This window comes from Microcaecilia unicolor, chromosome 6 (genome assembly GCF_901765095.1).
Source record: "Microcaecilia unicolor chromosome 6, aMicUni1.1, whole genome shotgun sequence".
NCBI classification, from domain to species: domain Eukaryota; kingdom Metazoa; phylum Chordata; class Amphibia; order Gymnophiona; family Siphonopidae; genus Microcaecilia; species Microcaecilia unicolor.
In genome coordinates, this window is record NC_044036.1 from 342740797 (window position 1) to 342768260 (window position 27464).

Below are 27464 nucleotides of genomic sequence, written 5' to 3' on the forward strand. Positions count from 1 at the left end.
TCCTGTGACCCTTCTGTGGTTGAGTGCTGCAGTCTCCCATTCCCATCTTGAGTCTGTGACCTTCTGTCAGGGTGTCGCTGGGACTGGACTGTTTACACCTGTGCAAAATAAAAGCATTGAATCCATGAAACCATACAAGAGGAGAGAGAGTTCTGTAGCAATGACTTTTAAAGCAAATTCTTCACCAGGATAACTGAGCCTGCAAGGAAGCCACAGACCAGAGCTTAATAGCTGAATTTAAAACTTGTTGAGAAATGTGACAAAAGTGCTGTTTTTCAGAAGTAGGGGGAGTAGACAGGTGGTTAGTGCAGCGGACTCTGACCCTGGGGAACTGGGTTCGATTCCCACTGCAGCTCCTTGTGACTCTGGGTAAGTCAGTTAACCCTCCATTGCCCCAGATACAAATAAGTACCTGTATATACCATGTAAACCACTTTCAATGTAGTTGCAAAAACCACAGAAAGGCAAGATATCAAGTCCCATTTCCCTTTCCCTATTTGAGATTCTTCATGGCATGTTGCTAGTGGAGGAGTAGCCTAGTGGTTAGTGCAGCGGACTGGGGAACTGGGTTCGATTCCCACTGCAGCTCCTTGTGACTCTGGGCAAGTCACTTAACCCTCCATTGCCCCTGGTACAAAATAAGTACCTGAATATATGTAAACCGCTTTGGATGCAGTTGCAAAAACCTCAGAAAGGCGGTATATCAAGTCCCATTTCCCCCTTTCACTTATGACTTCACAATATCAGAAGTGAGCCAAGTATTGGGCAGCCATTGTGACATCACTGAGGTTGGCTCTTATTGGTGGAATGAGTGGAGGAGTAGCCTAGTGGTTAGTGCAGTAGACTTTGATCCTGGGGAACTGTATTGGGCAATCAAGCCATTGTGACATCACTGATGAGGTTGGCTCTTATTGGTGGAATGAGTGGAGGAGTAGCCTAGTGGTTAGTGCAGTGGACTTTGATCCTGGGGAACTGAGTTCGATTCCCACTGCAGCTCCTTGTGACTCTGGGCAAATCACTTAACTCTCCATTGCCCCTGGTACAAAATAAGGACCTGAATATATGTAAACCCCTTTGAATGTAGTTGCAAAAACCTCAGAAAGGCGGTAGATCAAGTCCCATTTCTCTTTCCCCCTTTCCCTTATGACATCACAACATATAATACCTCTCACAATACCTACCTAGCTCTTACTTCTAAATTTACCTACCTTAACTTATTATCGACTTTATCTAAGATCATGTAATGACTGCATCATAATAACACTCTGTAAGCCACATTGAGCCTGCAAAAAGGTGGGATAATGTGGGGTACAAATGCAATAATAATAATATCAGACGTGAGCCAAGTATCGGGCAATCAAGCCATTGTGACATCACTGATGAGGTTGGCTCTTATTGGTGGAATGAGTGGAGGAGTAGCCTAGTGGTTAGTGCAGTGGACTTTGATCCTGGGGAACTGAGTTCGATTCCCACTGCAGCTCCTTGTGACTCTGGGCAAGTCACTTAACCCTCCATTGCCCCTGGTACAAAATAAGTACCTGAACATATGTAAACCACTTTGAATGTAGTTGCAAAAACCTCAGAAAGGCAACAGATCGTCCCATTTCCCTTTCCCCCTTATGACATCACAATATCAGAAGTGAGCCAAGTATCGAGCAATCAAGCCATTGTGACATCACTGATGAGGTTGGCTCTTATTGGTGGAATGAGTGGAGGAGTAGCCTAGTGGTTAGTGCAGTGGATTTGATCCTGGGGAACTGTATTGGGAAATCAAGCCATTGTGACATCACTGATGAGGTTGGCTCTTATTGGTGGAATGAGTGGAGGAGTAGCCTAGTGGTTAGTGCAGTGGACTTTGATCCTGGGGAACTGGGTTCAATTCCCACTGCAGCTCCTTGTGACTCTGGGTAAGTCACTTAACCCTCCATTGCCCTTGGTACAAAATAAGTACCTGAATATATGTAAACCGCTTTGAATGTAGTTGCAAAAACCACAGAAAGGCAGTATATCAAGTCCCATTTCCCTTTCCCCCTTTTCCCTTATGACATCACAATATCAGAAGTGAGCCAAGTATCGGCAATCAAGCCATTGTGACATCACTGATGAGGTTGGCTCTTATTGGTGGAATGAGTGGAGGAGTAGCCTAGTGGTTAGTACAGTGGACTTTGATCCTGGGGAACTGAGTTCAATTCCCACTGCAGCTTCTTGGGACTCTGGGCAAGTCACTTAACCCTCCATTGCCCCTGGTACAAAATAAGTACCTGAATATATGTAAACCGCTTTGAATGTAGTTGGAAAAACTTCAGAAAGGCGGTATATCAAGTCCCATTTCCCCCTTTTCCCTTTAATCAAATTTGCAAATGATTATCTTACTGTGTTTACATTTGAAGTTGTGCAGCCCTAATACAAGCTTTTCTGCATTGTCTCCTAAATTTGTACCTGAGGCAATTGGGAAGTGTGGGGGGGGGGGGGTGAAGGGTCTTGGGTTTATAATACTGCCTTTCTGTGGTACAACCAAAGTGGTTTATGTTTATTCTCGGAAGGTACTTTTTTTTTGTCCCTAGTGGGCTCACAGTCTGAGTTTTTCTACCTGGGGCAAAGGTGGCTTAAGTGACTTACCCAAGGTCACAAGGTGTTGCAGTGGGAATTGAACCCAGTTCCTCTGGTTCTCAGGCCATTGCTCTAACCATTAGGCCTACGCCTAGGGGGTAGGATCACTTCCTATCACACAAGTGAGAGTGAGCAAACTGATTTCCTGGAATAACTTCATCATTTGTGACAGAGCTCAGCTCCCTTTCTCCAGCTCAGCATTTGAATTAGTTTATTTCAAAGGTCTTCACTACAGCTTCTGTGTTCACCTCCAGTAACTGTTTTCTTCTACACACTTTAAAGATGTCTCATTCCTCCCACCTTTATTTGGCTGAACCCATCTATACTGAGAGGGGTGGAACATGTAGACGTGAATCACTTGGTTACTCATTCCAAAAGCAAAGCAGAGAAAATATTTCTTCACTGCGAGTGTAATTAAACTCTGGCATTCATTGCCGGAGAATGTGGTAAAAGCAGTTAGCTTAGCAGGGTTTAAAAAGGGTTTGGATAATTTCCTAAAAGCAATGTCCGTAAGTCATTATTAAGATGGACTTGGGAAAATCCACAGCATATTTCTAGGATAAACAGCATAAAATCGGTTTTACTATTCTAGGATCTTGCCAAGTACTTGTGACCTGGACTGGCTTGATGGACCTTCGGTCTGTCCCAGTATGGCAACACTTATGTTCGCTTCAGATGCAGCTCTCCCTCTTCCACTTGCTGTTTGGGTCCGGATTAGATTGTAAGTGACTGTCCAGTATGAGGGACATTTTCTAAAGGAATTAGCTGTCTGAAAATTACCTATCCTTTCTGTGGGTAAAAGTACATGCTGGGGGGTTGGTTGGAAAAGCAGTGACTGATTGAGTTGTGCATTTTCAAAAGTGTTATGTGCTGTTTCGAAGGGAATACTGTTCACCCAAAAAACAGGTGTGAATCTCTAGTTTTTTTTTAATTTTGTCGTGATAATTTGTGAAGGGAAAGTATGCATAGTGCTTGCACCTGTCTGCCCACTTTGAAAATGGCCATATATGTGTGTCTGGACAGTGCTGTGTACATCTGTGATGGAAGATACAAAGGATCTGCAATTTCTGCTCCTCCAAATGGTCTGACACAGGAAGTGCGTGAGTTGCCTGGCCAGATGCATGACAGCTTCACCCTTCCCATTCCTCTGCGCCCTGTGACCCCATGGGGGCAGCTGGAATTGCCAGAGTTGGTAAGTGAGAGAGGCCTCTGCTGCTGATCCTTTTCTACCACCTAGTATGAACAACTGATGCAAAACTGCCCCGCTGAAGGGTGGGAGGGGCTGCCCAAACCTGAGCTTTGTGGAATTTACAACAGAGCTCAGATGATCATTGGTCCTCTTGGAAAGAGGTCCTTAGTCTGGGTACACTCAGCGAGGGGGGGGGGGTGATGGGGTCTCAGTCTGCCAGTGAGTGGTCATCTGGGGAGAACCAGGGTAACATCAGATGATCCCTGTAAACTGTTGGGCATGGAAAGGGTCGTGGATCTGATATATCGCCTTTCTGTGGGGCATGCTTGAGGTCTAGAGACGTTAGTGGGTGAAAACAGAAGCCTCGCTGCCCCCTTTTTTGCTTCTGCAGTAGGAAGCGTGTGCTGCTGAGAATGTCATGGCCCAGATATGGTTTTGGAATGAAATACTTGAATGTTAATAATATTTAATGGTGATGTTAATGTTGTTTGTGCTTTGCCAGGATTGAGATGAGCAGGTGTGGTGGGTGGGGGAGGAGAGTAGAGTAGAGGGGAAGGTCTGGGAAGTCCTGGCAACCTGGTATTTGTCCAGCTGACTCTAGTATACATGTTCAGGTCAGCAAGTCTCTCCTCATACGTCTTGGGATTTGCGTTACAAGACGTATGAGGAAAGACTTGCTGACCTGAACATGTATACCCTGGAGGAAAGGAGAAACAGGGGTGATATGATACAGACGTTCAAATATTTGAAAGGTATTAATCTGCAAACGAACCTTTTCCAGAGATGCGAAGGCGGTAGAACGAGAGGACATGAAATGAGATTGAAGGGGGGCAGACTCAAGAAAAATGTCAGGAAGTATTTTTTCACAGAGAGAGTAGTGGATGCTTGGAATGCCCTCCCGCGGGAGGTGGTGGAAATGAAAACGGTAACGGAATTCAAACATGCGTGGGATAAACATAAAGGAATCCTGTTCAGAAGGAATGGATGCTAAGGAGTTTAGCCGAGATTGGGTGGCAGAGCCGGTGGTGGGAGGAGGGGCTGGTGGTTGGGAGGCAGGGATAGTGCTGGGCAGACTTACACGGTCTGTGCCCTGAAAAGGACAGGTACAAATCAAGGTAAGGTATACACAAAAAGTAGCACATATGAGTTTATCTTGTTGGGCAGACTGGATGGACCGTGAAGGTCTTTTTCTGCCGTCATCTACTATGTTACTATCCAGCTTATAATCGAAAGACAAAAACGCCTATATTGTGACCTAAATTGGGAGATAGGCGTTTATCTCCCAAAAACGAATAACGCGGTATAATCGAAAGCCGAACTTGGACGTTTTCAACTGCACTCCATCGCGGAAGTGTACAAAGTTGACGGGGGCGTGGTGAAGGCGGGACTGGGGCGTGGTTATCATCCGAACAGAGATGGGCGCCTTTCGCCGATAATGGAAAAAAGGATGCGTTTGTAGCTAGAATTTAGGGCACTTTTCCTGGACCCTGTTTTTTCACGAATAAGGCCCCAAAAAGTGCCCTAAATGACCAGATTACCACCAGAGGGAATTGGGGATGACCTCCCCTGACTCCCCCAGTGGTCACTAACCCCCTCCCACCACAAAAAATGATGTTTCACAACTTTTTATTTTCACCCTCAAATGTCATACCCACCTCCCTGGCAGCAGTATGCAGGTCCCTGGAGCAGTTGTTAGGGGGTGCAGTGGACTTCAGGCAGGTGGACCCAGGCCCACCCCCCCTACCTGTTACAATTGTGCTGCTTAATGCTTAGTCGTCCAACCCCCCCAAACCCACTGTACCCACATGTAGGTGCCCCCCTTCACCCCTTAGGGCTATAGTAATGGTGTAGACTTGTGGGCGGTGGGTTTTGAGGGGGATTTGGGGGGCTCAACACACAAGGGAAGGGTGCTATGCACCTGGGAGCTCTTTTACCTTTTTTTTTTTTTTTTGTAAAAGTGCCCCCTAGGGTGCCCGGTTGGTGTCCTGGCATGTGAGGGGGACCAGTGCACTACGACTCCTGGCCCCTCCCACAAACAAATGCCTTGGATTTATTCGTTTTTGAGCTGGGCGCTTTCATTTTCCATTATCACTGAAAAACAAAAACGCCCAGCTCACAAATTGTCGAATAAAACATGGACGTCTATTTTTTTTCGAAAATACGGTTCGGTCCGCCCCTTCACGGACCCGTTCTCGGAGCTAAACGCCCATGGAGATAGACGTTTTCGTTCAATTATGCCCCTCCACGTCTCTGCATGGGTGGCACAAGGTACCTTATTATCTTAGAGGCTCCATCTCATGGGATACCAGTTTATTAAGAGGGCTTAGAGACTGGCTAGCAGAGGAGAAGGGTGGGGTTTCCAGAGACAGGAGGAGATTTCAGAAATTATCTAAGAATCAAAGTTTCTAAAATGTTTCAGTAGTATTGGGTGTCTTACCTCTTGCCCTTGTCTCCTCCTGCTGATCGCTGTACTGATAAGAGCTCCTAGGAAGATGATGAGCAGAACTCCGGTGACTGAGGCTAATGCTACAGCCACAATGAAAGCCACCTGCGACTGACTGGGTGCCGACTGGCTGGGTGCTGACTGACTGGGTGCCGACAGGCTGGGTGCCGGAGTTACTCCTGTAATGCAAAGGAAACAGACTACCGTGGGTAAAATGGATCTTACTAATGAAAGAAATGAAATGGCAGAGCTGGGACTGGAACCCAGAGGCCTGCTGTGTCAGGTCTTTTTGTCTCTGCTAGGCATTGACACCTCTCTGCTGTTTGTCAGCCTAACATTGGGGAAGCAGTAAACAGAAATGTGTGCAGATGTGGTACCCCACCCCCATCTCCCTTCCTTTTCCTCCATTGTGCTAAACCAAGGCCAGACAGTTTGAAATTATGTTTCCTGTGCCGTTGGTAAGAACAGCAGAGCTGAAATGCTGAAGGCATCCAACTGACAAGCAGGTGCCTGAAGGAATCTGTTTTCAACTGTGGACAACTGGATACATAATGAAGCCCCCAGCTGTCTTTGAACATCTGGAAAACATGCCCCTTGTACATCTTGTGGGATATAATCCAGATGTGTACATGGAGCTGTTCATACAGCTGTAATAATTGTCTCAAGAATTCAGAGGCCTTACAGTGACCCACATCGACGCAATTTAACCTCCTTCCTGCTGGTGCCACCTTGCTTCTGCACCCGGAATCGTGTCGGCATTTTCTGGGGCTTTGTTATATTAATTCCATTCAGGTAATTTTGCATTACTCCTAGAGCTTGTTCAAAACTTTCCAGTCCTCATCCTCCTTGATATGGAGCTAGTGGATTTTTGCCTATCAAATACTTATTTTTTTTAAAGTATTTTTATTGTATTTATTTTTGTTACATTTGTACCCCGCGCTTTCCCACTCATGGCAGGCTCTATGTGGCAGGCAATGGAGGGTTAAGTGACTTGCCCAGAGTCACAAGGAGCTGCCTGTGCCGGGAATCGAACTCAGTTCCTCAGTTCCCCAGGACCAAAGTCCACCACCCTAACCACTAGGCCACTGAAGACAGAGACAATCAGTTGTAAACAAAAACCAGTCAACCACAATTCTATAACAAAACAGAGCAAAAGTACATAAATATTCTTCTCTCCACAATTCTGAGCTTCATAACTTTTTATCATTTACTCCCCCTTCCCTCCCATCTCCCTACCCCCCCTTCCCCAAAGCTTGCTCCTGGCCTGGTACATGCAGACCCCTTTAAGTACCCATTGCTAAATCTTGTGCTGAGAGTATTTTGAGTGCTCTCCCCCAGATGTCTCTATATTGGCGGTTCCTCCCTGAGGCAGAGAGCCTAAACGAGAAGCTTACCCAGTTGGCCATCTCAACCATACAGTTTTTCCATACATCTAGGTGTGGTGGCTCGGTATCTACCCATGCTTTCAGCACACACTTCTTAAGCAACATCATTGCCAACAACACAAATTTGCAGTGAGCCGCTGCCCCCCAGCTTTTGTTCTCTGAGTGATTCTCCGCACCCCATTAATATAATCGAGTACTTCCACTCTACTGGGTGTTGCAGGACATCCTCCACTAACCCTAACGCTCCGACCCATAACGTGTGGAGTGTTGGGCATTCCATAAATGAGTGTAAAAATGTTCAAATACTTTATAAACCATTATTAAACCACTGAAAAATTACCACCCATAAGTACTGAAACCGTAGTATGGGAGAATTAGTGACCATCTTTGGGAAAAGGTGACTCAAGTCACTGGAAACAAAAAAAATGAGGTTTTGGTGAATCTGTTAGGGCAAACGATTTGTAATACAACAGTCCAACCCCCTACTTTTATCTGGAAAATGTTAAAAAAAGCTAATGAAGTTCAAACATGTAACTTTTGCAGACTGCTTATGGACCCATGATGTAAAAAAATGGGTCATTCTCAATATTTTGGATTTGCTGCTTTAGTCATCTTTCCCCAGAGATGCTCACATTTGAGCACTAGCTGGATTTCGTGGTCATGGGCAGTTGTCCCATGCTCTTTTGTGGTAGGTGAACTCTACAATGTGACCACATGGGGGAGCTCTAATACCAGTTTCATCTGTGCCTCCATATACAGGACACTGGCTAAGCTTCAGTCTGGGAGAGCTGGTGGTTTTAGATGGGGAGGAGATATGACAGGGAATTGTCAAGGTTTCCATTGAGAAAGAGAGAGAGAGAGAGAAAAAGAGAGAGAAAGAGGGAGGGAGAAAGAGAGAGAGAGAGAGAGAGAGAGAGAGAGAGAGAGAGAACAGGCTAAATATAAATGTGCCTAGAAATATAACCCCCCATTTATCCAGCCTGCACAGTCACAAATCAAAAAAGCATAGGACAAAATCTTTGTCAACAAAGAGGAACAAACCATAAGGGATTTTATGGAGGAAATCCCTGTGAAACTCAAACCACTGGATGAAATTATTAACCTCACTCCTCATAATTATAGAAAAATTAATGATAAGTTATTGTAACACCCAGCATCTACCTTCAGTAATACCTCTGCGGAGAGTTCTGCTCAGCAAATATAGCACCAGGGCAGATGTTGATTGTGAGGGGGGGGGGGGGGGGAGGGTTATAGTATGACACCTCAAAAAAAAAAACTGTGAAAGGAGAGTTTTAAATTGATTCCGTCCTGGGATTTGAATTTAGCCGTGTTTTTCTCTATGAAAACTCTTACTGGCTTCTTCCTCTGTTTGGTTGTTGTTGGTGATGTTAAAATTATTCCAATAAAATTCTATTCAGGATTCATTTCATTGAATGGCAGACTTTGGCCTGAAAGAGCTACATTTGAGAACTGGAAGAGTTTTGTCCGGCTTCTGCAAAATCTTAAATCTGTTGCTGTGGATGTGGGTGAGATGCTGGGGAAAAAAACCGAGCTCTAGGTGAAATATCTTCATTGGACTAATGGGATCTGTCTGGGATGAGCTCTGGCCCTGCCCTCCCGCGGGAGGTGGTGGAGATGAAAACGGTAACGGAATTCAAACATGCGTGGGATAAACATAAAGGAATCCTGTGCAGAAGGAAGGGATCCTCAGGAGCTTAGCCTAGAATGGGTGGCAGAGCTGGTGGTTGGGAGGCGGGGCTAGTGCTGGGCAGACTTATATGGTCTGTGCCGGGGCTGGTGGTTGGGCGGCGGGGATAGTGCTGGGCAGACTTATACGGTCTGTGTCACAGCCGGTGGTGGGAGGCAGGACTGGTAGTTTGGAGGCGGGGATAGTGCTGGGCAGACTTATAGGGTCTGTGCCAGAGCTGGTGGTTGGGAGGTGGGGATAGGGTTGGGCAGACTTATACGGTCTGTGCTAGGGCTGGTGGTTGGGAGGCGGGACTAGTGCTGGGCAGACTTATACAGTCTGTGCCAGAGCTGGTGGTGGGAGGCGGGACTGGTAGTTGGGAGGCGGGGATAGTGCTGGGCAGACTTATAGGGTCTATGCCAGAGCTGGTGGTTGGGAGGCGGGGATAGTGCTGGGCAGACTTATACGGTCTGTGCCAGAGCTGGTGGTGGGAGGCGGGGCTGGTGGTTGGGAGGCGGGGATAGTGCTGGACAGACTTATACGGTTTGTACTGGGGCTGGTGGTTGGGCGGCGGGGATAGTGCTGTGCAGATTTATACGGTCTGTGCCAGAGCCGGTGGTGGGAGGCAGGGATAGTGCTGGGCAGACTTATAGGGTCTGTGCCAGAGCTGGTGGTTGGGAGGCGGGGATAGGGCTGGCCAGACTTATACAGTCTGTGCCCTGAAGAGGACAGTACAAATAAAAAAGTAGCACATATGAATTTATCTTCTTGGGCAGACTGGATGGACCGTGCAGGTCTTTTTCTGCCGTCATCTACTATGTTTACTATGTTTAACTGCAGAAAAGACACTAATGAAAGCTCATTGCAGATGGATGAAGTTGCTTCAGTAAAGTCTTATCTACAGCTGGTTTGATGACCCTGTGCAGATGTTCGAAGTGGACCCCAGACTGCCGATGTGCAGGTGAGCCTCGGTTTCTGCACAGCCCTGATCCAGCACTACAGCCTTTGAGAGGAGGAAGTGGAGGGTGGTCCCCACCCTCTGAGGAAGATACTTGGAACAGCAAGTGGTGTCTCCACCATACGTTAGGAAGTGGATTCAGCATAAGCTATCAAATGAGCCTGCCCTTACCCATCTCTACCTTTGCACTGCTTCTTTCTTCTTCGCTCCCTGCCGTCCCAATGGCCTTCTGTTCTTGGTTTCTGATGGTTAACCTGCTTGTGGGCCATTCCTCACCTGGGTTCCACCTCTCCATCACTCTGGCCAAAGCCCTGACTGCAAATGTGAGACTGTCCCTGTGGCATAAGCATCCCAGTGAGGCTTCTTTTCTGCTTATTGTTTGGAGGTTACATTTTTGATCTTGTTTCTTGTAGATTTAGCAGGTAATTTTTTTTTACTGCTTCCCATGTGTGTTAATGGTGATTTTGGAAACCTGATACTAGACAGCAAGAAGTGTGTGGGCAGACATGAAATGTATGAACATATTTATACTTATGTAATCTCAACACAAGCACAGTTTAAAAAACAACAACAAAAAACCCCATTTACATCTGCTTATTTGGACCTGGGGTTTGTAGCAGAGAATGACGCAGCTGTGCAGTGTCCTTGAACATGGGATTTGTAGCGGTGAGTGACGGGGTGGTGCAGTTATGCTTTTACCTCTCTGGGGTTTACATTCACATCCGTCATGTCACGTGAATTGAGAGTTTTCTAGCTCAGGGGGACCTTTAACTAAGTTGCGTAGGTGCTTACGTGCACCCAACGTACGTCAGTTTTGAATTACCGCTACTACTACTGTGTGGCCCTTTCATCTTTGACGCATGTCCGATACGCACACTGGATAATATTTGTATTTTCTGGCACATGGGTGGTAATTAGGCAGTAATCGGCATTTTATGTGCATACATAAGTATTTAAGTACATAAGTATTGCCATTCTGGGTCAGACCAATGGTCCATCAAGCCCAGTATCCTGTTTCCAACAGTGGCCAATCCAGGTCACAAATACCTGGCAGAAACCCAATTAGTAGCAACATTCCAGAACCTCAAAGAATAACAAGATTCTGGAATCCCAGAGTAGCAACATTCCATGTAGAACCCCAAAGAATAGCAAGATTCTGGAACCCTAAAGAGTAACAAGATTCCATGTAGAACCCCAAAGAATAGCAACATTCCATTCAGAATCCCAAATCCATAAGTACGTGAGTGTTGCCATACTGGGACAGACCGAAGGACCATCAAGCCCAGCATCCTGTTTCCAACAGTGGCCAATCCAGGTCACAAATACCTGGCAAGATCCCCAAAAAGCACAAAACATTTATGCTGGTTATCCCAGAAATAGTGGATTTTCCCCAAGGCCAATTTAATAATGGTCTATTACTGCCTGGTTACCACATGTAAGCCACATTGAGCCTGCCATGAGTGGGAAAGCGCGGGGTACAAATGTAACAAAATAAATAAATAAATGAGACCGTACCGCTAGGTCTCATACCCAAAATGGACGTGTGGCAATTTTCATTTTGCCGTAGTCCATTTGCCACAAAACTTTTAAAAAGGCATTTTTTACAGGTGCGCTGAAAAATGATCCTGCGTGCGCCCAAAACATGCGTCTACGCTACCGCAGGCCATTTTTCAGCACACCTTAGTAAAAGGCCCCTCAGCTTATTAACTGTCTCCCCTTGGACATCCAAATTTGTAGTCTGGCACATGCGTGTGTAATTACTGCAATGTGCGTGTTCAGGTCTCCTCGTGATATCACTTGTTTCTGCTCTACATGCTGCAGACGGCACTAGTATTTCATATGCAGTGTGTATTTTGCAAAATGTTCCATGTTCAGCGAGCCTTTTACAAAGTACTCAGAAAGTTGTGCACCAGAATGGCTGCTTTTCTTACCTAGACGATCTATGCAAAAATCAAGTTTTATGTGTCAAATATTCATAGCCGGGGAGGGAAAGGCGTCTGATAGGAGGTTTACTAGAAAAGGTTTTAGTAGGAAGAGATGGGAGATTCAGAGCGTTTGACCTCTTTGCTTCCTGTACTGTACCTGTGTCTGCCAGTAGGTTCCTGGTGACCTCCAGAGATCCATCGTGCGCTTCGGGGGTGATACCCAGCAGCTCACACATGAGCGCATAGACGTTCACGCTTTCGAAAGGCTCCACCATCAGATTCTGCTTAAAGGATGGCCCTACAGCCCGGAAGATGGTTTTCATGTCCATGGCCTCGTTGTCGAAGCCGTGCTCGCCTTTGTTGTTCTGAACTTTAATTCTCTCAAAAAGAAAAGGAAAGTTAATGATCAAACAAGTGCTCTGCTGACAGACCCAACAGGGCACTGTTCCACCCTGCCCTTCACCCACCCACCTGCATGCACGCTCGACTCACAGCTATCGCGGGAGGTGATGGATTCTAGCATCATCATTGCTGCACGTCAGGACTCAGGAGGCCGACAGGAGTGGGCTGCAGCAGTGATAAGTAGCCCCCACGGGGCACAAACCCTCCTTTTTGCAAACACGTTTCAGCGTCCCAGCCCACCCACCCCAGAACAGCTGTTGCAACAGCAGGGGTACTCGAGCCAGAAAGGAACAGGATGGACTATTGACTGGGAGAGGGGTTCCCTGCTTGCAGGGCTGGTGTACCCCGAGGGACAATGCACAGCTCACGCTCGAGCCTGCTTGGATGCAGGATGGGGGTCGCCTTGCTTCACAGCGGGAACCACCCCAACACCGCACTCATTGGGCGACAATGATGACGGCCTTGCTGCATCGCATGGCAAGTCTACCCAATGGTTGTCAAAAGTACCAGATGGCTCGGCCACGAACTTGTTTAATACGTGTTGATGTATCAGTAAAGCTGCGGCCTCATGTTTTACCACTGAGAAGCTGTGTGGCTGGTCGTTCCTCATTTGGTGGAGAGCCATCCGTCGAGAAAGGCAGGAGACAGAAATGGCAGGACAAGGGGAATGGTCATGGCTGCCCATGTTATGGAATCAGACCCAGAAAAAACACTGATTGCTTGAGCCCTACGTCTTGCTCCATCCTTGGCCACCTTTAAATCTAGACTGAAAGCCCACCTCTTTAACATTGCTTTTGACTTGTAACCACTCGCCTCCACCTACCCTCCTCTCCTCCTTCCTGTACACATTAATTGATTTGATTTGCTTACTTTATTTTTTGTCTATTAGATTGTAAGCTCTTTGAGCAGGGACTGTCTTTCTTCTATGTTTGTGCAGCGCTGCGTACGCCTTGTAGCGCTATAGAAATGCTAAATAGTAGTAGTAGTAGTAGCCCTGGGTTGCAGTGTTAAAGCTTTTACTTTCCAAGTACAATCTCTTTCCTTGTTCAGACTAGTTTAGTTAAGTTATAAGCTATTTTTCTGCAACTCAGCACCCAAGGCAGAGAAGAGGGGAGCTGACCACAAATCTCCCTTCTTCCCCCCACCCCCCAGAGCAGACTGAACAGGGGTGCCTCCTGTTGGAGGTTTATCAGAAGACAGGCAGGCTGTAGTGCTGGATAAGTGCACATTTCTCCCACAGATTATCCTTCAGAGTTCCAAGTCCAGGGAACAGACTGAGGTGGCCTGAGTGCTGGACTTCCTTACGCATGTCCTAAGGAGAAGCAGGAACATATTCCCCAGGATGCAGAGGGGAAAAGCAGGAGTGGACCTGGAAGTCAGGGCTGCACTTGTTATGAGCTCATGTCCTGTAAGCGATTCTTTTCCTTCTGTATTTGTTATTATATCATTACTCTGGAGGAAGGAGCTAGTTGGTATCATAGTGAGGGGAACAGAATATTCCCCCCCTTTACCCCATTACTGTGGAACATGTGGCACCAACTCTCCTGAAATACGCTGGTTACCATATGGCTCCAGAAAAAAGAGGACGGATTGAGCCAGCCGGGTTTTACTTCCATTGCTTTCCAAGCAATGGAAGTAAAACCCGGCTGGCTCAATCCGTCCTCCTTTTTCTGGAGCCATATGGTAACCCTCGGCCTTCTCTTCCACCCATGAAATGTCAGGAAAAAGGATTTCAGATTCCTAGAAATGTTGCAACTCTAATACTAATAACTGTCTCTGGACAGTCAGGTACTGGACAGTCTGTCTACGTTAAAAGCCGTGTAATGGCCAATGGGTTTCAACTTCTCAGGTCAGGGCATTCAGCCTCGGGAAATGCCCGTGCACTGGGCACTGTTCCTTCAATACTAGCTGGCTTAGGATCAGGAATGTCCCATATAGATATCCTGGGGTGCACCGAGCACATTGATGAGGATGAATGAAAGGTGGAGGAGCTAATGATTAGAACAGCAGGGAAGTCAGGGTTCCCTCAGGTACGAAGTTAGATTGTGAACCCCCCAGGGACAGAAAAATACCCACTGTACCTGACTACAGATCAATTTGATCACTCGCAGGTGGCATGTAAGGAAAGAAAGCTCCCTGTCACCGTTTCTATAGGGCACTCTCTCTCTATTACACTGGCTGTACTCCTAAGCCCAGACGTTTGCAATTGGTGGCTCATTCATTCGTCGTTTCTGTTTATATTCCACACGGCACTGAACTCCTCTGCTTTTCTAGCACATTCAGACGGGACCTCCACCTGTGTCCCACTGGCTGCTGGTCCGCAGTTCTGCAGATTCTGCATCTCCCAGTCTAAGGACACAGCCCACCCCAAACACAAACCGGCCGATACTCAGCGCTATTGAAGCGGCCAAGAATGGCTCCTAAGCGCTAATATTCAAGCGAGATGGCCGGTTATCTCTGCTGAATATTAGCGCATAGCGGCTAACTGGTTATATCACATGATCTAACCGTCTATCTGCAAATATTCAGACGCTGGCCAAATTGGACCGCCTAAATAGCAGTCCCCTGTCTTTGACCGCTGTAAACTTAACGGGCAGCGCTGAATATTAACCTAGCCAGTTAAGTTTGAGCTGGCTAACCCCCCCCCCCCCCATATTCAGTGGCCATCACTGGAAATGGGCTGGCATTGAATATCTGGGCTGGCCTGCCTCCCATGCTCTCAGTATTGGCCTCAGTGACTTTACCAACCACAGAGCTTTACAGCTCATCTTTAAATTACTGCATTACCCTCAGCACTTTCCCTCCGCTTCTGGGAGAGAGGAATCAAAGCACAGAGCAGATGGAGCAGAAAAGGAGAGGAGACAGAGGTCAACAGAAAGCAAAGAGGGGAAGAGGGAACAGGGCAGTAAGAACACAAAAGGCAGAGGCAGAGGGAGATGGTGGAGAAGAGAACTTTTGTGGAATTCAAGGTGCAGTGGGATGAAAGGGAAATGGGACTTGGTATACTGCCTTTCTGAGGTTTTTGCAACGGTTTACATATATTCAGGTACTTATTTGTACCAGGGGCAATGGAGGGTTAAGTGACTTGCCCAGAGTCACAAGGAGCTGCAGTGGGAATTGAACTCAGTTCCCCAGGATCAAAGTCCGCTGCACTAACCACTAGGCTACTCCATTCCACCAATAAGAGGCAACCTCATCAGTGATGTCACAATGGCTTGATTGCCCGATACTTGGCTCAGATATTGTGATGTCATAAGGGAAAGGGAAACGGGACTTGATATACCACCTTTCTGAGGTTTTTGCATCTACATTCAAAGCGGTTTACGTATATACAGGTACTTATTTTGTACCAGGGGCAATGGAGGGTTAAGTGACTTGCCCAGAGTCACAAGGAGCTGCAGTAGGAATCAAACTCACTTCCCCAGGATCAAAGTCCACTGCACTAACCACTAGGCTACTCCTGGATCTCTAATTAGCAAATGACTGGTATAAAAAAACAAAGCTTAAAGGGTTGCATATGAGTTTGTATGTCAAGTGGTGCTTAGATGGCCACTCTGGCTGCATCAACTAAGGCCGATGCTGTGCTGGCTTGTACGGTCTGAGTCCTGCATATAGCGACCTGGTTTAGGATGGGCTGGAGAGAGCTTTGATGGACACTCTGGTGTGATTTGGAATGTGAGGGCAGTGTGGGGCAGACTTTTACAGTCTTTGTCCCGCAAACGATAAGACGGATTTGGATAGGCTTTGACGGCAACTCCTGTATTTGGAACATAAGGATAGAGCCGGACAGACTTTTACAGTCTATGTCCCAGAAACAGCAAAGAAAGACCATGATCAAGTATATAATATCATGTTCGTTGTTGATTTAATCTAGAATTGAGAATGAATCAGACTGTTGGGCAGACTGGATGGACCATTCAGGTCTTTATCTGCCGTCACTTACTATATTTATTTGTTGCATTTGTATCCCAGATTTTCTCACCTTATTGCAGGCTCAGTATGGCTTACATTATGTCGTAATGGCGATCGCCATTTCCGGAATGAGAAATACAGAGTAGTATTACATTAAAGTTCATAAATGTTAAAGTACAGTATAAAGTAGATTAACCAGTTCATATCGGTATAAGAGATAGGGGTAAAACATTAATGTGCATTGGCGACAGATTAATTAAAGCAATCAGAATGTGACTACCTAGAGCCAGCTTAACCATCAGGCAAACCAGCTGGTCACCTAGGATGGCAGCTTCCGAAGGGAGCAGAGTGGTTGGTTGGTGAAATAACTAGGGATAGAGTTTTTCAGTGTGGAACACACTTCCAGGTGAGGCCCAAATGGACACAGATGAGTTCTGATTTAGAAAGTTAGTAACAGCTTCTAACTGAAGGGTAAAATATTTGCAGTGGTCATATTGGAAAAGCAGCTATGATGGGCAGGAGTGGGGGGGGGCAGGGAAGGGGGCAAGAGGGCACCATAAGTACATAAGTAATGCCACACTGAGAAAAGACGAAGGGTCCATCGAGCCCAGCATCCTGTCCACGACAGCGGCCAATTCAGGCCAAGGGCACCTGGCAAGCTTCCCAAACGTACAAACATTCTATACATGTTATTCCCGGAATTGTGGATTTTTCCCAAGTCCATTTAGTAGTGGTTTATGGACTTGTCCTTTAGCAAACCGTCTAACCCCATTTTAAACTCTGCTAAGCTAACCGCCTTCACCAGGCCACTCTGGCTGCATCTGGGAGGTAATCGGTTGTAACCCTTGTTTTTGAGATTTATGACCTTGGTTGCCTGGGGTCTGAGCTACCTATAGCCCCCTGCCAGGTGACCCATTGCAAGAAAAGGGGTGTCCTGTGGTGCCAAACCCAGTAAGCCGTCACATTGCATCAGCCATTTGAGGAGCCAGAGATTGGGGGGTCCGGCCGTAACAGGGGCTCAGGTGGAATGTCGTCTACTCACGGCTGAGGTGAGACTTTCGGGGTGGTAGCCCAAAGGGAAAAGACAGTTATTAGGAGTCTAGCCCAGATGGTATCGAAGTACATTGGGAGAGTGAGATCCGCTCTGGAGTTCAATCAGACTACAGGACAGGTGTAAGGGTTTGCACATGTGTTAACCCAGGGAAGACCATTGCTTGTAATCATCAGTTATCCAGTTCAATAAATGTTCCAGTTATTCTTAATCCTCTCAGTGTCGTGTGGCTCCTGAGTGGATGAGCTGACGTGTCCTGGACCTAAGTGAGTACCAGTCTCTTGAGCCCCCTAACCCTGAACCAGGTTACACAGGCAGCGGTTGATGTTCAGTCTGGTGCTTGGTTAGCTCCATAGCCTTTTCCTGTCCTAACCGTAGCTGTTTATTTAATCAGTTACTGGTGTTTATATCTCTAACCGGTTAAGAACTGGCTCCGCCCATGGACCACTTCAGCAATTCAGCGGTACTGTCTGGTTCAAATACCACTGAACATTAGCAGTTAGGCGGCCAAAGGTGATCAAACCAATCAGGACCCTCTCCTGCCCAGTTAAATTGTTTTGAATATCAGTGCGAGGGAGTATTTAGGAAATGACCACTTCCCCTTAATAACACTCCTTCACAAGTACAGAGCCACCTTAAGAGGCGGGACACTGAACGGGAGGGGGGGAGGTCGTGATCAAGACAGGATAAAAACCCTCAGCACAGATCAGTCAGGGAGGCCCAGAGGACAGAGGAGAAACCTTCCACCCTCTGCCTCTAGCAGTATCACGGACCTGTCGGTTGCAGAAGCTCTACTCAGATAAGCCCAGTTTAACCTTGCATGACGTAGCTATAATTCGGGTTCATTACAGCTGTTTATTTTATTATGATTTTGTATTTGTAATGCTAATTGCCTATATATGTTTTCATTGTTTGTGTTTTTATTGTAATGCGTTATTTTAAAATCTGTGACTTGCCTTGAACTTGTGGTTGTAGAGGTGGGAGCAGGGCAGGGTTAAGGGTCTTGGGTGCTCCAGGCAACTCTCAGCCTTGTCTTCACTCTCAATTAGTTTTTATATTCTTAGTGACCCCCCATCCCCCAAGAGTTTGATACACTGTTGCATCCAGAACAATCCTATAAGCACATCTAGTTGGATACCATAGTTTTAAATAATGAATATTGATTTGACTGTAGCCATAATATTGAATTGAATGTAGACCGAAATACCAGTGTACCTGATTGTAACTCACCTTGAGCTACTACATAAAGGTGTGAGCAAAATCCGAATAAATAAAATAATGAGGACAATTTCCAAATGCCATTTACAAGGCAATCGAAATTTGCCCCTTCTCCGTGCACTGATGATTCTTTGATTGTCTGGCTGTGAAAACTTATCCCCTGATATTTAAAACTATTTAACCGGCCAGGAATGGCTCCTGGCTAGTTATATAGTGTTTATTCAGCATCTAACCGGCTATATTGAGTGGTCAAAATAGGCTGTTTAAATAGCAGGCTTATCTTTGACTGCTAAAAAGTTAACCGGTTAGAACTGAATATCAGCATAGTCAGTTAACTTTTTAGCAGCCAGAATAAACCTGGATATTCAGTGCCGATCGCTGGATATAGCCCAGCATTGAATATCTGGATTTGATACTGGTGGCGGACAGCAAACGTGCTGTCAGCTGACTATCAGGCCCTTGGTGTTTTGCTGCCCCCCTAGGCAACTGCCTAGTTTGCTAATGGTTGGGCCAGCTTTGGGTGGGAGATAAATGTCATAAATGAAATGAAAATCTTGGGGCAGGTATAGGCTAAAGCTTATGAAAATTGGGATGTGGGGGGTGACAAAGCTGAAAGTTCCCCTAGGGTACCCGATATGCCTTCACTCTTCCTAGGAAGAGACAGGAAAGAGCACATGTCCAAGCGGGGTAATGAGGCAATCACGATTCGATATCTAAGTGAGAAAATATTTTAAACTGAAAGCTTAAATCCATTTTGAGGTGCCTTGGAGCCAAAGGGCGAATCAGGAAGGGGGAGGGATTATACTTCAACACTTTTCTTCTCAAAGGCAGCTGAAGGAAAATGAATTCTACTGAAGAACGAGGGGAAAAGTGCTGTACCAGTAGGTGAGGAAGAGCAGAAAGAGTTATGCTTTCGAACACAAGAAGTAAATAGTGGCATAAGAACATGCTCCAGAAGGGTATTACTGGAAGAACCAAGCTTACTCCATGGACAACGTATCCTAGGTCACCATACAGGACCAACGGAGGAATGCGAAGATTCTTGGAGTAGTGAAACCGCTCTGGAAGCTCTTCTTTCTTGTAGACGTTAAGATGTGGATGGCCATTTTTTAGGGCTTTGTACACCTGCTCCAGCTTTCCTTCTTTTGGCAACAGTAGTCCAGTTGGTCCATAGTCAAGCAGGTCAAACTGAATGTCTGTGAAGGAGAAATTTGCAATTCGTGAAAGTACAATCTCTTTGACTGTTGGTTCTTTCAGGACTGTACTCATGCCATGGTCAGCTGTAATGATCATGTTGAGTTTGGATTTCAACCCATAGTGTTCAATGCGGCTTCTAATATGGCCAATGGCCCAATCCACCTGTCTGACCATAGCTTTCCTTTCTTCAGATTCTGGACCATATTTGTGTCCAGTAGAATCTGGCTCCCCAAAATAGAGGGCCACAAAATCGAGATCCTGTTCCGTAAACCACAACATGACCGTTTCAATGTTTTGTGCCCATTCTGTCTTGTTGTCCCATTTGTGGAGTCCACTTTCCACCTTCTTCACATTCACTTGTTCACCTTGGTAGGTAGCATTGCCTCCAGGAAAAAAGAGGGACCCGGTTTTCAAACCCTGGAAGAAAAACAGATTCTTAATTATCTCAATACGTAAGTGGAAGGTAAAAAGAATCTAATAGATTAATCTCAATGAATGACTCTTCTTTTCTCTCCATGTCCACCACCCATCTTTCTTCTGCGTCCCTTATCTGTCCTATCCAGCAACTCTCCTCTATTCCCCTCTCTCTATCTTCCTCCCATATTCCTCATCGCAAATTTCTAACTCTTTTGAGGCATCTAACAGTTCCGCCTCTCCACAGTCTACGTGTGCCTGATCCAGCCCTGTGCCACCACTTGGCGCATTTTTTAGACATCACGGCTCTCTGTCTCCAGTTCAGCAACTACCAGACAAGTATAACAGTGCTTTTGTTGAAAGAGAACTGGTTAAATTTCACCTTTAAAGTCGGGGCTTCTACAGAGCTTCAGGCTGCTGCTGCCATCTTTTTGATGATGTCACCGCAAGCCCCATGATTATTACGTTTGTAACCACTTGCTCTTCTCGTAATCTATCCCAAATGCAGCAACAGAAATCCTTTTCATACCTCCGTTGATTGAGATCTAGACCCCAAACCTGCCTCACTGAAGAAGGCATAGGCTGAAGACCAGCTTTGGGGCCCCCTCCCCAGTTTCTCCCCTGAGCCCTTGAATATCTAACACCTGTCCTGCTCCTTTCAATAGGCCAGGCCCCCTCCCTCCCTTCTTTCAGTAAACCAGGTCCCCCTCCCTCCCTTCTTTCAATAGGCCAGGCCCCCTCCCTCCTTTCAGTAAACCATGTTCCCCTCCCAACCTCCTTTCAATAAACCAGGGCCCCCTCTCTCCTTTCTTTCAATAGGCCAGGCCCCCTCCCTCCCTCCCTCCCTCCTTTCAGTAAACCAGGTCCCCCTCCCAACCTCCTTTCAATAATCCAGGCCCCCTCCCTCCTTCCTTTCAATAGGCCAGGCCCCCCTCCCTCCTTTCAGTAAACCAGGGCCCCCTCCCTCCTTCCTTTCAATAGGCCAGATCAGGCCCCCTTCCTCCCTCCTTTCAGTAAACCATGTTCCCCTCCCAACCTCCTTTCAATAAACCAGGGCCCCCTCTCTCCTTTCTTTCAATAGGCCAGGCCCCCTCCCTCCCTCCCTCCCTCCTTTCAGTAAACCAGGGCCCCCTCCCTCCTTTCTTTCAATAAGCCAGGCCCCCTCCCTCCCTCCTTTCAGTAAACCAGGGCCCCCTCCCTCCTTTCTTTCAATAGGCCAGGCCCCCTCCCTCCCTCCCTCCTTTCCGTAAACCAGGCCCCCCTTCCTCCACCGACAGCCATTCTTTGGATATTCTTTTCTAGGAGAGCTTCATTGTATCTCCCTTTCTTTCCCCACAGGTCTTTCTCTATAGGTTGCATAAGGGCTGGGTCTGTGTTTTGGGGAGGGAAGGGGTAGTTATAGCCTATTCATGTCTGTTAGCATGTTACATACCTGTCTCTGAGCTGTAATCCAGATGGGCAAACTTCCATTGTCCCACCACTTGGAGATGCCCTGAGTGGGGTAATAGGGTAGTTTAACTCCATTTGTTGTATTAAAGTACATGTTATGGATAACTCCATGGTTTTCTATATACTTTCCTACAAAGAAAGCACAGATACAACGACGCTTGAAGGACTGCGATGAACAAATAGTAGCTTAGATCAACCCTCCTCACTCTCCCTCACACCACCGTACAAGGATCCTCTCAGCTGGGACCCTCCTGGTACAGTTCATCTTTGTGGAATCAGTCTCTAAGTGAAATTTGGATCCTGGTTCTGTAAAACAGTGTTTCCCAAGTCCGGTCCTGGAGTACCCCTTGCCAGTCAGGTTTTGCCAGTCATGAATTTCATTCGCAGACACTGCCTCCATTAGATGCACATCTCTTTCATGCGTTTTCATTGTGGATATGCTGAAAACCTGACTGGCAAGGGGAAATAGTGCTGTAAAACACAGGTCCTGTCTCCTTCCCTACTACTACTAATCATTTCTGTAGTGCTACTAGATGTACACAGCACTGTACATATTATATGCAGGTACTTTCTCTGTCCCTAGAGGGCTCTCAATCTAAGTTTTTGTACCTGGGGCAATGGAGGGTTAAGTGACTTGCCTAAGGTCACAAGGAGCTGCAGTGGGAATTAAACCCAGGTTGCGAGGATCAAAGCCAGATGCACTGCTCCATGGCCACCGAGAGGGGGGGCAGGGGGGGCAAAATTTTCTGGGCCCAGGCCTCCAAGGGGGGCCCGGCGCCGGGGTCAGGCCTCCAGCGCTGCAGTCCCTGGTCTCACCTGCCTGCCTCCTCAGCTCCGGGCCCCCTGCATTCAAAGCGGCAGTTGCAGATCGCCTCCCTTTGGGCCTTCCCTCCCTGTGTCCCGCCCTCACGGACACCGGAAGTTACATCAGACGAGGGCGGGACACAGGGAGGGAAGGCCTGAAGGGAGGTGATCTGCAACTGCCGCTTTGAATGCAGGGGGCCCGGAGCCGTGGAGGCAGGCAGGTGAGACCGCGGACTACAGCGGCGGGGGGCGGCGGAGGCGGGGCGGCCTTGCCCCGGGCCTGGCGTTGTCTCTCAGCGGCCCTGCACTGCTCATTAGGCCACTCTTCCACTCCCCTGTTTACTGACTGCCTGCAGGGTGACAGAAACACTAAGGAGCCCAATTCCAAAGTGTCTTAAGTTAAAAAAAAATTCAAACAATTCAGAGCACTGCTGCATGGCTGATTTATTCAGCCCAATAATATGACAGAGCTTCCCCACTACTGATAAAACTACACTGGCTGCCAGCTAAAGCATGCATCCACTTTTAGAATTTGTACACTAGTTTTTAAAATCCGTTACAGCTCGTCTCCTTTTCACCTAGCTGAGTGGATTAACATTCCAACAAAAGAGAGACGTTTTTGACATTGTATGCAGCTACATTTTCCAAACCCTAGTAAACACGGGATTTCTTATCTTTAGGAAGTTATTAAAACCTTTTCTTTTTAGGAAAGTTTCAATAGATGTTGATGTTACTTCAGCCGACTTCATTGTCAGTTCCTAGCTTTTGATTCCATCATCCACGTAGAACTGTAATGGGGGTTTGCGGAATACAAGAATTTTTATAATGTAAAGTAGTGGACCTCAGTGGCGTTCCTAGGGGGGGCGGTCACCCGGGGCGGTGCCCCCCAGGTGCAGCGCCCCTCCCGATGCAGCATGGACCCCCCCTCCGGTGAAAGACCCCCCCCGGGTGCATGGCGCTGGGGGGGCTGCCGCAGCGCGTGCCTGCTGCGAGTTTACTAACTTTGCTCGTTCGCTGCAGCTCCCTCTGCCCCGGAACAGTAAGTAACCTGTTCCGGGGCAGAGGGAGCTGCAGCGAACGAGAGAAGTTAGCGAACTCTCGCAGCAGGCTTGCGCCACGGCACCCCCCAGCGGCGTGCACCCAGGGCGGACCACCCCCACCGCCCCCCCCCCCCCTTGGTACGCCACTGATGGACCTTCCCTCCACTCTGTTATATCAGCCTGTCTTATTCTTAGGAAATCTTCAGACTTCATTTACATCAAGAAGTAATTCATGTGATCAGCATTCCTCTGTTTATTTCTGGGAAGGGGATGGGGAGAAGAGGTTCTCAGTTTATTTATTTATTGGGATTTATTAACCGCCTTTATGAAGAGATTCGCCCAAAGCGATGTACAGCAGGTACAGTTTAACATAAAACTTACAATTTTGTTAACAGCATAACAATAGTAAAATAACCAAGAATAAACTAAATACAATAAATGAGATAAACTTGAAAACAGTAAATTGAAACCTAATAATAGAACTACAGTAAGACACTATCAAAAATATACACATTTCACAGCACTGGAATTCAAATACCAGACATATAATACAGTGTTAGCATAATACTAATGATACATATAATAATCATGCATTAGAAGATTGAAATAGCAGAGATACATACGATGCTAAAGACTGAAGCCTCCGATTCCACCCAAGGATTTTCGATCAGTCAAAACTGGACTACTGCAATCTGCTCTATGCAGGACGTCCACAAGCTACACCCTCATCTCCCCCTATGTTCCCGCCCGCAACCTCCGCTCACAGGACAAAGCCCTTCTCTCAGTACCCTTCTCCACCACTGCCAACTCCAGGCTCCGCTCATTCTGCCTTGCCTCACCCTATGCCTGGAATAATCTTCCTTTACCCATACGCCATGCCCCCTCCCTACCCATCTTCAAATCTCTGCTTAAAACTCACCTCTTCAATGCTGCCTTCGGCGCCTAACCGCTCAAGAAATATAAAATACCCCAATCTATCCACCCTATCAGATTAACTGTTCACTCGTCCTCTAGATTGTTCACTTGTCTTTAGATTGTTCTCTTGTCTTTTAGATTGTAAGCTCTTTGAGCAGGGACTGTCCTTCTATGTTTGAATTGTACAGCGCTGCGTAACCCTAGTAGCGCTTTAGAAATGGTTGTTAGTAGTTAGTAGTAGTGCTCTATGCAGGACGTCCACAAGCTACTGTAACGTCGTTACAAATCGTGCAAAATGCAGCTGCGCCTTTTAACAGGGCCATATGAGTGCTTTTAAGGGAATTATATAGGTTTGCCAATAGAGAAAGGGATCACTTTTAAAGTTTTACTTCTGATACTCCTTATTACTCATGTATCACCTTGAAAGTAGATAAGTCAGCTAGTTTTGTTCTAATTGTCCTGTTTACTAACACGCGTTATCATTTTTAGTGCACGCTAACCATGTAGACGTCCATAGATGACTTTTTATAGGTGACTTTCTAACTTATGTTATAAGTTTTATCACTCAGGAACCTCTACGCTATACCTTATTGTATTACTAGTAAGAAATGCCCGTTTCTGGCAAAAATGAAACGGGCGCTAGCAGGGTAATCCCCCCCCCCCGTCCTCCCTCCCTCCCGAGTTGCAGACACCTCCTCCGTGCCTCCGTTCCGAGTTGCACACCTCTCCTCTTCGTCCCTTTGTCCCTCAGCGACGTGGTTGCGAGGGCCGCCCCGCCCTCAACGTCATCGCATTTTGACGCGAGGGCCGCCCCGCCCTCAACATCATCGTGTTTTGACGCGAGGGCGGAGCTACAGTGACTGGAGCCTGCAGGCCAAACCGGATATCTCGGGCGCCTCAAGTTTCCGGCTTGAGGCTTCAAAGTGCCTTTTATATATATAGATTCTTTACCATGTATGTACACACCTTAATACAGTAGTAGTAGTTAATACAATACCATTTGTAATTCTGTTAACCGGAAATGGCAATCGCCATTACGGCATAATGTAAGCCACATTGAGCCTGCAAATTGGTGGGAAAATGTAGGATACAAATGCTACAAATAAGAATATTATGGGCCACCTATACATTTAGGACTTACACTCAAAAATGCTAACATGGCTCTAGCACAGCTTAGGAAACACCTTTTACTAAGCCCAACGTGTACCAAAATGCAGTTACTACCCGACTACTGCGTGACTCTTGCGGTAATTTCATTTTTGGCGCACGTCCGATACACACATGCGAAAATAATTTATATTTTCTGGCGCATGTCCGCTACATTGCCAAGTGGCATTTGGTGCGTGTAGGTCATTACCGCCCAGTTACAACGTGCATAGCCGCCAAGGGGGGGGCAGGGGGGGACAAAATTCCCCAGGCCCGGGCCACTAAGGGGGGGCCTGGCACTGCAGTCCCACCCGCCCTCCGTCGTCGACCGTCTGCCCCCTGCATTGAAATCGCAGTCTCACCTCCGTGAAAGCAGCGCTGCAGGCAGCAGAATGCCTCCCTTCGGCCCTCCTTCCCTCCCTGTGTCCCACCCTCGTCTGGCATAATTTCCGCGAGGGCGGGGACACAGGGAGGGAAGGAGGGCCGAAGGGAGGCGTTCTGCTGCCTGCAGCGCTGCTTTCACGGAGGTGAGACTGCGATTTCAATGCGGGGGGCCTGGCCCGGTGGTGGATGGAGGGGGGGGGGGGGGGAACAGCGGTGGTGACCTTGGGAGGGGGGAGCAGTGGCTGTGGCAATCTCGGGGGGGTGGAGGGGGGAGAGGTGGCGGTGACCTCGGGGGGGGGGGGGGGGGGGGGGGGCGGGCCGGCGAGGGCGGCAGGGTTGGGGCCCGGAGGGCAGTCTTGCCCCAGGCCCGGCCCAGTCTCTCGGTGGCCCTGACCACGTGAGATTTTACCGCTAGGTCAATGGCTGGCGGTATGGTCTCAGACCCAAAATGGACACGCGCCAAGTTTGATTTTGCAGCACGTCCATTTTCGGCAAAAATTTTTAACAAGGCATTTTGTTTTGCAGGTGCGCTGAAAAATGGATCTGCGCGTGCCCAAAACACGCGCCTATGCTACCGCAGGCCATTTTTTAGCGCACCTTAGTAAAAGGACCCCTAAGTGGGTTCCCCCCCCCCCTTGGGCATTTTGGAAGCTTATATGTCTAGTCTTGCTTGTTAGTTCGATTTCCAGGATCTTTAAAGCGCTACAGTCAGAGCGTAGGCTTGCGCGGAAACTCACCTGTCAGTAGTGTGAAGTGGATCGGGCTGGTTATTGTGATAAAAGGGGGCGTGAGGTATCGTGCCCGCACCCCATCCTTGGCCATGGCATTCATGTTTGGCATTTCCACGTCTTGGTCATAGTTCCAGCGGAAGCCGTCAAACGAAACGAGAAGCAGTTTTGTGGTGTTTCTTCTCTGCTGGAGGGGAACAGAAGAGGCCACGGGGAGCAACAGGACCATAAGCAGAGGAGTAACGAGCATCCTGGCAGCTCTTTCAAGAAAGAAGAAAGATCCCAAGCAAAGCAAATTTAACTTCACATCAGGGAACAAAGTTTACTATTTATCTAATCCTTCAGGATCTTTATACGCAATTATTACAGAGATCAGCAATTTTCTGTCTGTGAAGATTAGCCTGAGTTAAGGGTTTGTATGAAAATCTTTAACCTTGTGATGGCGAGAGAGGGGAGAAAAGTAGAGAAAGTGAAATGTTTGCTTGCCTGATAAGTGGGGCTGTACTGAATATTCATATTTGATTTGATTCAGCCCCAAATAGTGCCAGAAATAAATTATTTGTATTCTTATTTATTAATTAATTAATTTATCCCACAATTTTTCCCA

General features: G+C 47.2%; 1 protein-coding gene across 1 annotated transcript; it reads right to left on the minus strand.

The window, feature by feature from the left end:
* Positions 1–92: 92 nt before the first annotated feature.
* On the minus strand, positions 93–27107 carry ENPP7 (ectonucleotide pyrophosphatase/phosphodiesterase 7). The gene is made up of 6 exons (XM_030206877.1): positions 26867–27107; positions 21824–21969; positions 19765–20394; positions 12355–12577; positions 6237–6421; positions 93–98 (listed from the first exon to the last, which is right to left on the minus strand). Exons 1-6 carry the CDS (start codon positions 27105–27107, stop codon positions 93–95), a joined length of 1431 nt encoding a protein of 476 aa, XP_030062737.1.
* Between the last annotated feature and the right edge of the window lie 357 nt (positions 27108–27464).

Coding starts and splice junctions, on each gene's coding strand:
- ENPP7 (XM_030206877.1), bottom strand. CDS start 27,107: ATGCTCGTTACTCCTCTGCTTATGGTCCTGTTGCTCCCCGTGGCCTCT. Junction 21,970..26,866: donor CCACTTCACACTACTGACAG/GTGAGTTTCCGC, acceptor CTTTCTTTGTAG/GAAAGTATATAGAAAACCAT. Junction 20,395..21,823: donor GGATTACAGCTCAGAGACAG/GTATGTAACATG, acceptor TTTTTCTTCCAG/GGTTTGAAAACCGGGTCCCT.